At 47.9% G+C, this 14,138-nt stretch overlaps 1 protein-coding gene across 1 annotated transcript in view; it reads left to right on the top strand.

The window, feature by feature from the left end:
• Window positions 1–14,138, top strand: part of ccdc88c (coiled-coil and HOOK domain protein 88C) — a 183,187-nt gene that overhangs the window by 143,599 nt on the left and 25,450 nt on the right. Inside the window, exons 9-12 of the mRNA XM_078234492.1 lie at window positions 27–108; window positions 2,603–2,761; window positions 9,347–9,493; window positions 11,085–11,229. Coding sequence (XP_078090618.1) covers window positions 27–108; window positions 2,603–2,761; window positions 9,347–9,493; window positions 11,085–11,229 — 533 coding nt within the window. The remainder of the gene's footprint in view (window positions 1–26; window positions 109–2,602; window positions 2,762–9,346; window positions 9,494–11,084; window positions 11,230–14,138) is intronic.

Below are 14,138 nucleotides of genomic sequence, written 5' to 3'. Positions count from 1 at the left end.
CCTTCTCTCCTGAAATGTTCTCCCAGGGAAGACAAGGCCGAGCAGCTGATAGACTCCAAACACGAAGTGGACCGGCTTGACCTGGAGTTACAGAGGTTACGACAAGAGGTAAGGAGAGCGGCCCAGCTGCCCTCGTGGCTCCCGGGGTGGGTGCTCGGTGGATCGCAGTCTCCCCTCTGAGCCACTCGTTTCTGTCCTCAAGTTCCACTGCAGACAATTCAGCCCCAAAATCCACTGACATTCCCAGCGCAGTAGTGAGGGAGTGCCACACTGTCTCAAGCGATATCTTTTGGACAGGCATTAAACCAAATCCCGCCAGCCCTCTCTTGTGGATGTAAAAGATTCCGTGGCCCATTTCAAATACACTCACCTGATACAGCGCTCCGAAAGCTCGTGATTCCAAATAGACCTGTTGGACTTTAACCTTGTGTTGTGAGACTTCTAACTGTGCCCATTGCAAATACACACAGGGTAGTTTTTCTCAATGCGTTCATCAGTATTTATCCCTCAACAACCTTGTTATCTGGTCAGTATCACATAGCTGTGGCTGCTGTGTTTTATACATTGTAAGAGTTTTAACAACATCAGGTTAAAGTCCAACAGGTTTATTTGGTAGCAAACACCATTAGCCTTCGGAGCGCGCTTCTCGGCCTTTTGGCTAAGATCAAGTGTAGTATGGTCGGCAGCCCATGGTCGGCCGCACTTGGTTGAGGTCATTAGGTTACACTGAAGCTTCATATGTTTCATATGAAGCAATTTTTAAAAGCGGCATCTCGGCCTTTTGGCTAAGATGCAAATGAACTCAAGTCTTGGAGGAGGAACCTCCCCCTTCTTCAATCAGCTTGGCTCATGTAGATCAGGCCCAGGACAGGGTGGTTTGGTCTCCCGCCCTGTCTTGTCAGCCTGGATCTGAAATGTCTCAACTTGTTGAGACTCTGAATTGGATTTGATTTGATTGAATTGGAAAAGTATTTTTAAAAAATAAGCTTTCGGACCGCTGCTCCTTTGTCAGATGGAGTGGAAATGTGCTCTCAAACAGGGCACAGAGACACAAAAATCAAGTTACAGAATACTGATTAGAATGCGAATCCCTACAGCCAGCCAGATCTTAAAGATACAGACAATGTGGGTGGAGGGAGCATTAAGCACAGGTTAAAGAGATGTGTATTGTCTCCAGACAGGACAGCCTGCAAGTCCAGGAGGCAAGCTGTGGGGGTTACTGATAATGTGACATAAATCCAGCATCCCGGTTTAGGCCGCCCTCATGTGTGCGAAACTTGGCATTTTATACATTGTAGCACTGACTGCATTCCTAAAACGCTTCATGGCCATAAGGTACTTTGGGATGTCCTGAGACTGCGAAAGGCGCTATAAAAATGCAAGCTGGTCTTTTATTACTCAGGCTGGCATTGAGGTGTAAAACTAGAACAGCTTCACTTTACTGCGTCACCGTGAATGTGCAGGTTTCCGGCTGCCCGATGGTCAGGTTAGGGGAGGGAATTGGACAAGTTGTCCGTCCAGACACTTCCATTGGATAAGGGGCTTTGGCGTCAATGCTTATAGAATGGGAGAGCTTTCCAATCAGGAATAACGCCAATGTGTGAGATTTGGGAAGGAGGCTGCAGGTGTGTGTTGACCTGTGACCCGGCAATGTTGCCTTGAAGCCCATTCTCGGAGTTGACTGAACTCCACAAAGAGAAAACAAAGTGAATGTCAGACTTTATTGCAGACACAGTATACAATCTGTAACACCCCATACTGGAGTCACTTTCCATAACATTCAACCTCCTCCCCTCTCTGCTCTAACTGGGCGGCACGGTGGCACAGTGGTTAGCACTGCTGCCTCACAGCGCCAGGGACCCGGGTTCGATTCCCAGCTTGGGTCACTGTCTGTGTGGAGTTTGCACGTTCTCCCCGTGTCTGTGTGGGTTTTCTCCGGGTGCTCCGGTTTCCTCCCACAGTCCGAAAGACGTGCTGGTTAGGGTGCATCGACCCGAACAGGCGCCAGAGTGTGACGACTAGGGAATTTTCACAGTAACTTCATTGCAGTGTTAATGTAAGCCTACTTGTGACACTAATAAACAAACTTTAAACTTTATCACTCGGTGTGCAGTTACCCTGCGATACATATTGAGATATCTCACTAATTATGTATTATTTACACCACATTCGCAGGTTATTGAACCCAGTAGCCCCATATCAATCTATATGCATCAGATGAGTCTCCTCCTACCCTGATTTTGTCTCACTATCGGTATATTCTCCTTTCCCTGCTTCCTTATTTATTTATCTAATTTCCCCTAATCCACTTGATAGTGGGTTCTGCATTCTAACCACTCACTGGCTAAAAGATATGAAATGTACAGGATAAATGCAATTTACCATCATGGTGTTTGCATTCTCATTGCCCTCCAAGATTTTTTTTTGAACCCCTAAACTAATCCTAATTGCGGGCAATTGGGACTAGCTTAGGGATTTAACAAAAAAGGGCAGCATGGACAAGTTGGGCCGAAGGGCCTGTTTCCATGCTGTAAACCTCTATGACTCTATGGAAAAGGGAGAGAAAATGGATTAACAGTTAATTCTTTTGGATCTTGTACAGAACATGCAGCTGAGTACAGAGGCTCGCTCAGTGAGAGCATACCGGGACGAGCTGGACTCACTCAGAGAGAAAGCAAACCGCGTTGACAGGCTGGAGAATGAGCTGATACGGTGCAGGGAGCGGCTACACGATGTGGATTTCTACAAGGCCAGAATGGAAGTAAGTCCACTGCTCCGTAATCCCACTGCTCCGTAATCCCACTGCTCTGTAATCCCACTGCTCCGTAATCCCACTGCTCCGTAATCCCACTGCTCTGTAATCCCTTTCATTCAAGGGGAAGATAGCAAAGGCACTATTCCCAGGCAGAAAGGAAATGATTGGATAATCCCCCAGTCAGTCACTGCTGGAAGTGGCTGTGATTGGTTTGACACAAACAATCCTTACCGTGTAAACCATCCTCCACTTACTGAGGAATCACCCTGCTTTTCTCAAGGGAAGTTGCTGTCGTTTTGATCCTGAGTTCTATTTGTTGTAGGTTGTTGAAATTTTCTCAAAATAGACTTTGCAGACTGTTTTCTAGAATAAACGTTTTAACAGACTTTGCTTGCTATAAAATGGACTGTTCGACCTGAGTCCAGCTGTGATTCCTACCCCATGCCCTCCTTGGCCGACACTGTGCAACTTATTCACAGTAAGAAGTCTCACAGCACCAGGTCAAAGTCCAACATGTTTATTTGGTAGCACGAGCTTTCGGAGCGCTGCTCCGAAACCTGCTGGACTTTAACCTGGTGTTGTGAGACTTATTACCGTGTCCACCCCAGTCCAACATGGCATCTCCACATCAAACCTTATTCACTGGCATCACACTAGAAATTCTACCTTCCTTCAGTTCCCAAGAGTCACATTTGACTCAAAGGGCGGAATTTTCCCGACTCGCCCGCCACGGGAATAGTAGCGGGCCGGGAGCGGGGGCGGCGGGCGGTGCCAGGGGGAACCATGCAAAGATCCGTTGACCTTCTGGCCTTGGGGTGAGCGCGGCTGGAAAATCCCACCCAAAATGTTAACTCTATTTTTGGCTCCACAGATGCTGCCAGATGTGCTGAGTATTTGCAGCACTTTGTTTTCATTTCAGATTCCCAGCACCTGCAGTATTTTGCTTCTATGTCCGGGACATTTAAGTATTGATTTTGTTCCAGTTTGTTATTGGCAAGTAAAGTCAGCACAGTTTATTTCTGTAACATCTCACCTCTGCGCAGTGGATTGTGTACCTGGTACAGCACCCGAGAGATCAAACTCCAATAAAAACTCCCCTTTCTATTTCCAGAAAATAAACATTTATTTCAAAACTGAAGAGTAACCATCAATGAAAGTTCTCTGCTTATGCTGCATCCTGTCGTAGTTTTGTGGGAAGTTTGATGAATGCTTTGTTCAGGGTGTCAGGAGCTTGGTGAATCTGTGTCCAAATCTAAAACTGTTTCAGCGACATCATGTTAATGTAGCAGCTTAACTCTCGCTCAGAGAATTGTTTTGACAGGGTAGAGAGCGTGGAATTGGGGAATCTACACCCCAGTGCTTTCTCTGACCGTGGGACACAGTGTGGAGTTCACACATAATCGCTTCATAACCTTCTGTACGAGGCACAGTTGTCACATGGGTCAGGACCCTCCCCCCTCCTGGCAGATGGGGCGCGCCCCTTAAACCTCCATTCAGTTTGGCGGGACATTAATATCCCGTCAGGTGGAGGGGCTGCAAAATCCTGGCCATAGATTCCACAACATAGAAACAGACCATTTATTTATGCCAGTAATAATGCAGGGGAGCCGATGGCCTCGTGGTATTATCGCTAGACTATTCATCCGGAAACTCAGCTAATGTTCTAGCGACCCGGGTTCGAATCCCGCCACAGCAGATGGTGGAATTTGAGTTCAATAAAAAAAATCTGGAATTAAGAATCTGCCGATGACTATAAAACCATTGTCAATTGTCGGAAAAACCCATCTGTCCTTTAGGGAAGGAAATCTGCCGTCTTTATCCTGTCTGGCCTACAGGTGACTCCAGACCTACAGCAATGGAATCACATGTACCTTAACAGCGATGCCCATGTCCAATGAATTAATAAAAGCCTACATTTTCAAAATCTAACTCCATGAACCTATCTCTCCAGTCCTTTCTTCCTGGTGCACATATCCAGATTCCCCTGAAATGTATCGATGCAGTTTAGTTCAGTAACTCCTTGTGGTAGTGAGTTCCACATTCTAACTGGCTAGATCAGTACAGCACAGGAAACAGGCCCTTCGGCCCTCCAAGATCCTGTTGGACTAACTGGTGATTGTCTCCCAGTTATGATACTGAACCTATTCTCCAGAAAATGTTCGCTGTTTACATTCCGACAATTGGCAGTTTTCCAGTTTTTACGTGAGTCTACAAGTTAAATGGTAAAATCAGTGGTGGCAAAACCTCAGCTGGTTCACTGATGAAGACTAGAGCGAACGCAATGTGCTTTCAGCCCTGTCATTAATGCGGTTGCCTCTTCATTGCCCTCCGTCGCATCAAACTGCTTCAGTTCAGGACACCCTAGTGAGCGGAGAGCTGGCCAGTGAAATCCACACTGCAATAACCACTAAATAAATGGCCTTCTCTTGTAGTATGTTGCTGGAATCCCAATTACAATCAGAGCAAGTGATCAGACCACAACAGGCGGTGGAATTTGAATTCCATTTTTAAAAAGTCTGGAATTAAGAATCTACTGATGACAGTGAAACCATTGTCGATTGTTGGAAAAACCCATCTGGTTCACTAATGTCCTTTAGGGAAGGAAATCTGCCGTCCTTACCCAGTCTGGCCTACATGTGACTCCAGAGCCACAGCAATGTGGTTGACTCTTAAGTGCCCTCTGAACAAGGGCAATCCGGGATGGGCAATAAATGCTGGCCAGCCAGCGATGCCCATGTCCCACGAATGAATAAAAAAAACCCTGGCTCAGCATTAATGCGTTTGGACTTGATACAGTTTGATGGACTAGCGGTCGCCATTTTGAAACTCTCTGAAGCTTGGCAGCATGGTGACTGGGAGGAGCTTGCCACCTGGTGTGTCATGTCCTCTGTAATTTTTCTATTCATCAGGATTTCCACTTAGATCAGTTTGTTCGTGGTCTAGAGGATTCAGTCCTGTTCCTCAAACAAAAACTGGCTTGGGTTTATACTTCTCGCCCGCAGACAGACTTTAACGGGCAGATAGTGAGCAGCAAAACAGTGGCGGGTGAAACACTTGTGTAAATGAGAGATTAAGTTCAGGCATCAACTGCTCAGTTTCTGACTGTGGAACTTCAGTATTTGTGAAATAAGCAGAAAGTGAAGGATGTAAGACAAAAAAGCAGCTTCTAATGGATGCAGCCGCAGTGGAGTGTAAGCTTGGCACAGCTGTGCTCGGTGGCAGCACAGTGAGTGACAATTATTTGGCACAGTTCGACTGGAGAAAACCTGCCAATTAAATTTAATGAGAGACAAACTGTGTGTCTCACAATGCGCGAGGGGGATTGAGGAGGGAATGATTGATTAAACAGCGAGATTCATAGAATCCTACAGTGCAGAAGGAGGCCATTCGGCCCATTGAGTCTGCACTGACCCCAATCCCACCCAGGCCCTATCCCCATCACCCCACTCATTTACCCTGCTAATCCCCCTGACACTAAGGGGCAATTTAGCATGGCCAATCCACCTAACCCCCACATCTTTGGAGTGTGGGAGAAAACCGGAGCACCCGGAGGAAACCCACGCAGACACGGGGAGAATGTGCGAACTCCACACAGATAACGACCCAAGGCTGGAATTGAACCCGAGTCCCTGGTGCTGAGAGGCAGCAGTGCTAACCACTGTGCCACCCTGATTGAGGAAGGGGTCGCTGAATAAGCAATGGGATTGAGGAAGGGTCGCTGCTGATTAAGGAATTGACTCTCCCACTTGCACAATTTTTCATTTGATTTGATTTATTATTGTCATATGTATTGGAATACAGTGATAAGTATTGTTTCCTGCACACTGTGCAGACAAAACATATCGTTCAATAGAGCACATAGGGAAGAAGGAACGCAGAGAGTGCAGGATATAGTGTTACAGTCATAGTTAGGTTGTAGAGAAAGATCAGCTGAATATATGGTGGGGGTAAATCAGTGCAAACAGACTTCCCAGGAGACGGGGCGATGAACTGTCCCTCATAGGGTTGCACAGTGACATAAGCAGATGTGGAGTTTGTGCCGTGTTTCCATCTTTGTGGTCGATAGTCTGTCAGTACCATTATCGACTGGCTATCTGCCAAGCTAAATAATGAGTAGTTATCTGCTGCTGCCTCTGGGAGAGACCCAGCACCGTGTCAATTAGAGATTGTGCCTGCACATGTAGAAATGTAGAAATGCTTTTATTTTGTGTCGAATTTCCAGCGACGGAACTGGCCAGCTGAACTCTGCTGGTGTTCAAACTCCTTTCTCTCAGCCTTCTGTATACCCTGTCAGAAACCCTTCTGTTTCATCTCTTTCTCCTGCTTCCCCTTACGTGTACCTCCGTTACTCACCTCAGCAACTCCCTGTGCAAGTGACGTTCCACATTCCAATCGCTCTCTTGCTGAAGATTCTTCTGCTGAATTCCCCATTGGAGACACGAGTAAATTTTGTTTCTCAGTTGAAAGAATCGAGCTGATTTTACTCTGGGTGCTGATGTTTCCAGGGTGATAGGGTCATAGAGCATGGAAACGGGTCCTTCGGCCCAACTTGTCCATGCCGCCCAGGTTTTACCACTAAGCTCGTCCCAATTGCCCGCATTTGGCCCAAATCCTTCTGTACCCATCTTACCCATGTAACTGTCTAAATGCTTTTTAAAAGACAAAATTGTACCCGCCTCTACTACTACCTCTGGCAGCTTGTTTCAGACACTCACCACCCTCTGTGTGAAAAAATTGCCCCTCTGGACCCTTTTGTATCTCTCCCCTCTCACCTTAAACCTGTGCCCTCTAGTTTTAGACTCCTCTACCTTTGGGAAAAGATATTGACTATCTAGCTGATTTATCCCTCTCATTATTTTATAGACCTCTATAAGATCACCCCTCAGCCTCCTACACTCCAGAGAAAAAAGTCCCAGTCTATCCAGCCTCTCCTTATCACTCAAGCCATCAAGTCCCAGTAGCATCCGAGTAAATCTTTTCTGCACTCTTTCTAATTTAATAATATCAGCAGTGGCAGCAGATTGATGATTCATTTAGTATCTTTGTCTGATTTCCGGCAGGGTCACTGGGGGGTCGATGGTGGCCAAAATCATCACCTCTAAAAATTAAAACTGGCCTTAATATCCACTGTCCTGGTTTGAGCTGAGATTCGAATCTACAAACCAGGCTGACGCTCCAGTGCAGTGTAGAGGGTGTGCTACCTTGTCAGAGTGATTCTTTTTTGAAAGAGGCGTTAAGACAAAATTTATCCGGCCTACCTAGTATTGAACTATTGTTCACAGAGCAGCAAGGTGATCTCTCCTTGCCCTGGCTGAAAGCAGGTACCGCAGGCAGTAAAGAAGGCAAATAGTTTGTCGGCCTTCATAGCGAGAGGATTTGAGTGTTGGGATAGGCATGTTTTGCTGCAATTGTACAGGGCGTTGTTGAGGCTGCACCTGGATACTGTGTACAGTTTTGCTGTCCTTATCTGAGGAAGGATGTCCTTGATGTAGAGGGAGCACAGCGAAGGTTTACCAGGCTGATTCCTGGGATGGCAGGTCTGTCATAGGAGGAGAGACTAAGTCGTTAGGATTACATTCACTGGAGTTTAGAAGAGTGAGAGGGGATCTCATAGAAACTTATAAAATTCTAACAGGGTTAGACAGGGTAGATTCAGAAAGAATGTTCCCAAAGGTGGTGGAGTCCAGAACTAGGGCTCATAGTTTGAGGATGTAAGCCCATGGCAGCAAGGTCCATGGGAAGCCTTCACACCTCTTAAATAAATAATTAATGCCCAGGTCAGGATCTTACCCCGCTGCCAGTATTAACCCAGTGGTTGTGCGGTCGGGGGGGTAACTCACCATGTGGGGCACATGACAAATAAACCCAGGTGGGGTTTCTTGCAAACGTCTTGACGGGGGGAGGGGGGGGTCCCCTCATAAAAATAGGCAGCTCTTCATCAAAAGAAGCGATTCAAGGCTCTCCAGTCATTGGCCGAGACTCCCATTGGCGCCACAAGACTTCACAGATTGTAACTAATGCAAAGTTTTGTTCTAACTTTCACATGGCGATGGCTGAATGGTCCAAGGCTCTGTCTAAGGGGCGAGTGGGAGGGTGGGGAGCTAATTCTTATCAATCCTGTCCATGGGAAACTGTTATCAGCTCAGCCTCCTGCTTTACACCCGTTCTGTTTTGCGCTGCATTGAAGTGAACTGACGGTAAACTCGGGGAGTGTGTAAGAGGGGTGAATGATCCAATTCCAACACTTTCCCACTGGCTGCTTTGGTTAAAGTGACTCTCTCAGCGACGAAGCTCAGCATCGTGAAGCTTCGAGTGAGATATTGGAACAGGAACACAGCGCATTGCGTTCAAAATGGGGAGGGAGTCAGTACAGAACTGCTGCAAAAATGTTTGAATTTGATTTACTTGGGAGCGGGGGATGCTTTGAGATTTGGGGTGGGATTTTGTGGCCTGGCCCATCCCGGAACCTCAAATTCGCGCCTGAGTTCAATGGACCTCCCCTCGCCCGCTCCGATTCCCGTGGCGGACGGGGCGGTAAAATTCCAGTCTTAATCTGAACGGGGGCTTTAAATGGAACTTCTCTTGTTGTAGGAACTCCGCGAAGACAATATCGTGTTAATCGAAACCAAGACGATGCTGGAGGAACAGCTGATTATAGCTCGAGCTCGATGTGATAAACTACACGACCTGGAGAAGGAGAATCTGCAACTCAAATCCAAAGTACAGGATCTTGAAATGGCAAGTTCTACTCCACATCGGCACAGGACCCAGTGATAATTCTCCCGTTGTACCCCGTTAGCCATTACTAAAGGCCAGGAATGAGCTAACGTCTCAGTACTGAGATTCCTCATTACCGTGTTCTTAAAATGTGTATGAGTATGCTTGAGGATTTGTGTTTTGTGGCAAGACTAGAAAGACGGAGGCTGAGGGGAGAGCTGATAGAGTTTACAAAATAATGAGAGGCACAGACAGGGTGGATAGTCAGAAGCTTTTTTCCCAGGGTGGAAGTGTCAATTACAAGGGGGCACAGGTTCAAGGTGAGGTGGAGGGGGGGGCGGGTGGAGGGGCAAAGTTTAAGGGAGATGTGCAGGGGGAAGTTTTTCATGTAGAGAGTGGTGGGTGCCTGGAACGCGCTGCCAGAGGAGGTGGTGGAAACAGACACATTAGCAACATTTAAGGGGCATCTGGATGGGTGCATGAATAGGGAGGGAATAGAGGGATACGGACCGAGTAAGGGCAGGAGGTTTTTTTTTAGTTAGGGCATCATGATCGGCGCAGGCTTGGAGGGCCGAAGGGCGTGTTCCTGTGCTGTACCTTTCTCTGTTGTTTGTTCATTGTTCTGTGTGATTGGCTGGTCTCCACTGGCTCACTATGTGGTTTTCATGATGTGTTGTGCACTATATGTGACTCCAGCCTCACGTTCCATCCTGAAGCACGGTTACAGGACTAAGACGGATGGATGGAGTTAAGATACAGATCAGTCATGATCTAATTGAATCGTGGAATGAGCTCTTTGGGCTGAATGGCCTCTCCTGTTCCAATGTCTCCCACAAAGGGCTCACTCTCCAAATGGATCAGTTCCAATCAGGAGCAGGAAGCTTGGACAGTTGTCACTGGGAGTCGGTTGGTGACAAATCCCTCCAGCTGAGACTGGCTAACTGAGTGAGAGCCATGCTCGGCCCCGTGGAATTGCACCTTAGTGTCGGGGGGACTAGCTTATGGTAAATACATGGGGTTATGGGGATAGGGCCTGGTGGGATTGTGGTCAGTGCAGACTCGATGGGCCGAATGGCCATTCTTCTGCACTGTAGGATTCTATGATTCTGTGACCTGCTGCTGGGTGCTGCCATTGGCTGATGGCTGGATGTGCTGGGAGGTGGCTGGGAAATGTCTGACTGCCGTCCACGTGAAGGCGTCCTCTGGCAGGAGGCTTTAATTCCAGACGGGCGGCACGGTAGCACAGTGGTTAGCACTGCTGCTTCACAGCTCCAGGGTCCCGGGTTCGATTCCTGGCTCGGGTCACTGCCTGTGTGGAGTTTGCACATTCTCCTCGTGTCTGCGTGGGTTTCCTCCGGGTGCTCCGGTTTCCTCCCACAGTCCAAAGATGTGCGGGTTAGGTTGATTGGCCAGGTTAAAAAATTGCCCCTTAGAGTCCTGGGATATGTAGGTTAGAGGGATTAGCGGGTAAAATATGTGGGGGTAGGGTCTGGGTGGGATTGTGGTCGGTGCAGACTCGATGGGCCGAATGGCCTCCTTCTGCACTGTAGGGTTTCTATGATTTCTATGACATACGGCAAAGGCCCTTGTGCTAACCCTCCATGTTTCACAGGATCGGGAGAGTGATCGGAAACGCATTGAAGAGCTTCTGGAGGAGAACATGGTGCTGGAAATCGAGAAGAAACAGAGCATGAATGAGTCTGCACACCTGGGATGGGAGCTGGAGCAGATGTCAAAGAGCACTGACCTCATGGATTGTAGGTATCACCATGCGGGTGACTCACTTATTCAATCAATGATTAATTGGCAGCTGGGGGCTGTTAAACCCGAATGCTTTCTTCTAGAGAGAAAATGTTGGAAAATCTCAGCAGGTCTGGCAGCATCTGTAAGGAGAGAAAAGAGCTTTGCTCTATACAGATGCTGCCAGACCTGCTGAGATTTTCCAGCATTTTCTCTTTTGGTTTCAGATTCCAGCATCCGCAGTAATTTGCTTTTATCCAATTCTGTAATGTTGGAGATAACAGGGTCCAGCAGTGGAGTGTTTAGTTTGTTGGCCCAGCGATTCAGAGACGTGGACTATGAACGAGAGTTTATGTACCTCTCTGACAATCTGAGGCTTTGAATTCAGTTTTTCAAAAACTGGTGACAGTGAAAATGCCACCGAAACTTTCCGATTGTCACACAATCCTGGCTGCTTCCCTGCTATCTCTTTTGTAATAATCTTTTACAGGGCATGGGCGTCGCTGGCTGGGCCAGCATTTATTGCCCATCCCTAATTGCCCCTTGAGAAGGTGATGGTGAGCTGCCATCTTGAATCGGTGCCGTCCATGCGGTGTAGGTACACCCACAGTGCTGTTAGGGAGGGAATTCCAGGCCTTTGACCCAGCCACAGTGAAGGAATGGTGATATATGGAGGGGAATCACCAGGTGGTGGCGTTCCCATGATGTCTGCTCCCCTTGTCCTTGTTTTTAGCGATGGAAACCTGCTCCCCATTCCTGAACTCTTTGCCGCAGAAGGCTGTGGAGGCCAGGTCATTGAGTGTCTTTAAGACAGAGATAGATTGGTTCTTGATGAATAAGGGGATCAGGGATTATGGGGAAAAGGCAGGAGAATGGGGATGAGAAAAATATCAGCCATGATTGAATGGCGGAGCAGACTCGATGGGCCGAGTGGCCTAATTCTGCTCCTATGTCTTATGGTCTGGCCTATATGTGACTCCAGTCCCACACCAGCATGCTTGACACGTGATTGACCGACAAAAAGTCAATTGTGTCACAAATCCCCTCAGGGATGGACAATAAAAATAACTTCACCAACATCCTGAGAATGGAATAGAAAAAAGATTAATCTGAAAAACAAACTTTTCCTCAGAGCTCCACTGGCATGTTAACCTGCGGCAGGGCTTTCCAACAAGAGAAATTCATTAGAATTTCTTAGATGTGAACAACCTCTTAATGGACAATTATCTTCTATTCCATCGCTGAAAAACTGCTTATAGAATGGATGAGAAATGAACTGATGACCGAACAAACATTCCCTTCAGCACTCCACATCGACAAACTCCGACATCGATCTATAACAAAGGATATCCCTGTCGCTCTGAAAGGAGCTGCACTCTTCAAATCCTACAACAAAAGGCTCCTTCCGAATGGAACAACCTCATTCCTTTTCCCTTCAAAATCTTGTGAGCGTCTAGTTCATGCTTCATGTATTTTAGAGTAGGGTTTTTAGTTTTACAAATTAAACTTTAACCATAGAAAAGTGCGTAAACGTAACATTAACAAACTGGGCTGCAGGGATTGTCAGAACAAGAAGCAGCGGTATGAAAGGTGAACCACTTCCCTCCTCCTCCCCCCCCCCACCCCTCCCCCCCACCTCTCCCCCAACACCACGGACGTCGGGACCCCCTTCCCCCCACCCCACATTGGCAGCAGGTTCTCCCACCCCCTTCCCGAAACGGGTCACCGGAATTGGGGCCCACCAGATGGGTCCCCCTGCCTGATCCCTGACATGCTCCCCCCCCCCCCCCCCCCAACCCCCGTCATGACCTCCTTCATGCTTTACCCCAGCACAACAGCCGCTGCACAGCCTTCCCCTCTTCCCTCCCCTTCCCCCTCCCTTGCCTCTCCCCTCCCCTCCCCTTCCCCTCCCTTTCCCCCCTCCCCCTCCCTCCCTCCTCTCCCCCTTCCCGTCCCCCCCGTCCACTGTTGTAGCCCCACCATACCTCCTTATCAGTTCCCACTCCTTTGGCATTGCTCAGCACTCTGACAGTCATTGGATGGGAGGCTGGTTTGCGTGATGGATTGGGCTACATTCATGACCTTTTGTAGTTCCTTGCGGTCTTGGGCAGAGCAGGAGCCCCAAGCTGTGATACAACCAGAAAGAATGCTTTCTATGGTGCATCTGTAAAAGTTAGTGAGAGTCATAGCTGACATGCCAAATTTCCTTAGTCTTCTGAGAAAGTAGAGGCATTGGTGGACTTTCTTAATGATAGCGTCACATCTTGTGGATAGTACATTATTTTGCCATAATGCACTACTTAAGGTGGTGGATGGGGTGCCAATCAGGTGGGCTGCTTCGTCCTGGATGGTGTTGATCTCCTTGAGTGTTATTGGAGCTACACTTATCCAGGCAAGTGAAGAGCATTCCATCACACTCCTGACTTGGGCCTTGTAGATTTTGGACAGACTCTGGGGAGTCAGGAGGTGAGTTACTCTCCCCAGGATTCCTAGCCTCTGACCTGCTCTGGTAGCCACAGGTAGCCATTCATATGGCTGGTCCAGTTTAGTTTCTGGTCAATGGTAACCCCCAGGATGTCAAATTGTCTTCTTCATTGAAGTCCATCGGAAGGAAAAGCAGACAGGTTGTCTCGCAGGCTGCCAATTTACTATTGTCCAATTTTGTATTACTGCCAAAGTTAAATTTTACCTACCTTGGCTGTCTCTTGTGCCCTGCTAATCCCCCTGACACTAAGAGGCAATTTAGCATGGCCAATCCACCTAACTCGCACGTCTTTGGACTGTGGGAGGAAACTGGAGCACCCGGAGGAAACCAACGCAGACACGGGGAGAACATGCAAACTCCACACAGAGTGACCTGACACCGGAATCGAACTCAGAAGAGCCTGGCTAGAGGAGCGGCAAGTTCTGGAACACAAGTCTTCAG

The sequence above is a fragment of the Mustelus asterias genome, chromosome 18 (genome assembly GCF_964213995.1).
Source record: "Mustelus asterias chromosome 18, sMusAst1.hap1.1, whole genome shotgun sequence".
Lineage (NCBI taxonomy): Eukaryota > Metazoa > Chordata > Chondrichthyes > Carcharhiniformes > Triakidae > Mustelus > Mustelus asterias.
This window is presented reverse-complemented; position numbering and strand designations above follow the sequence as displayed.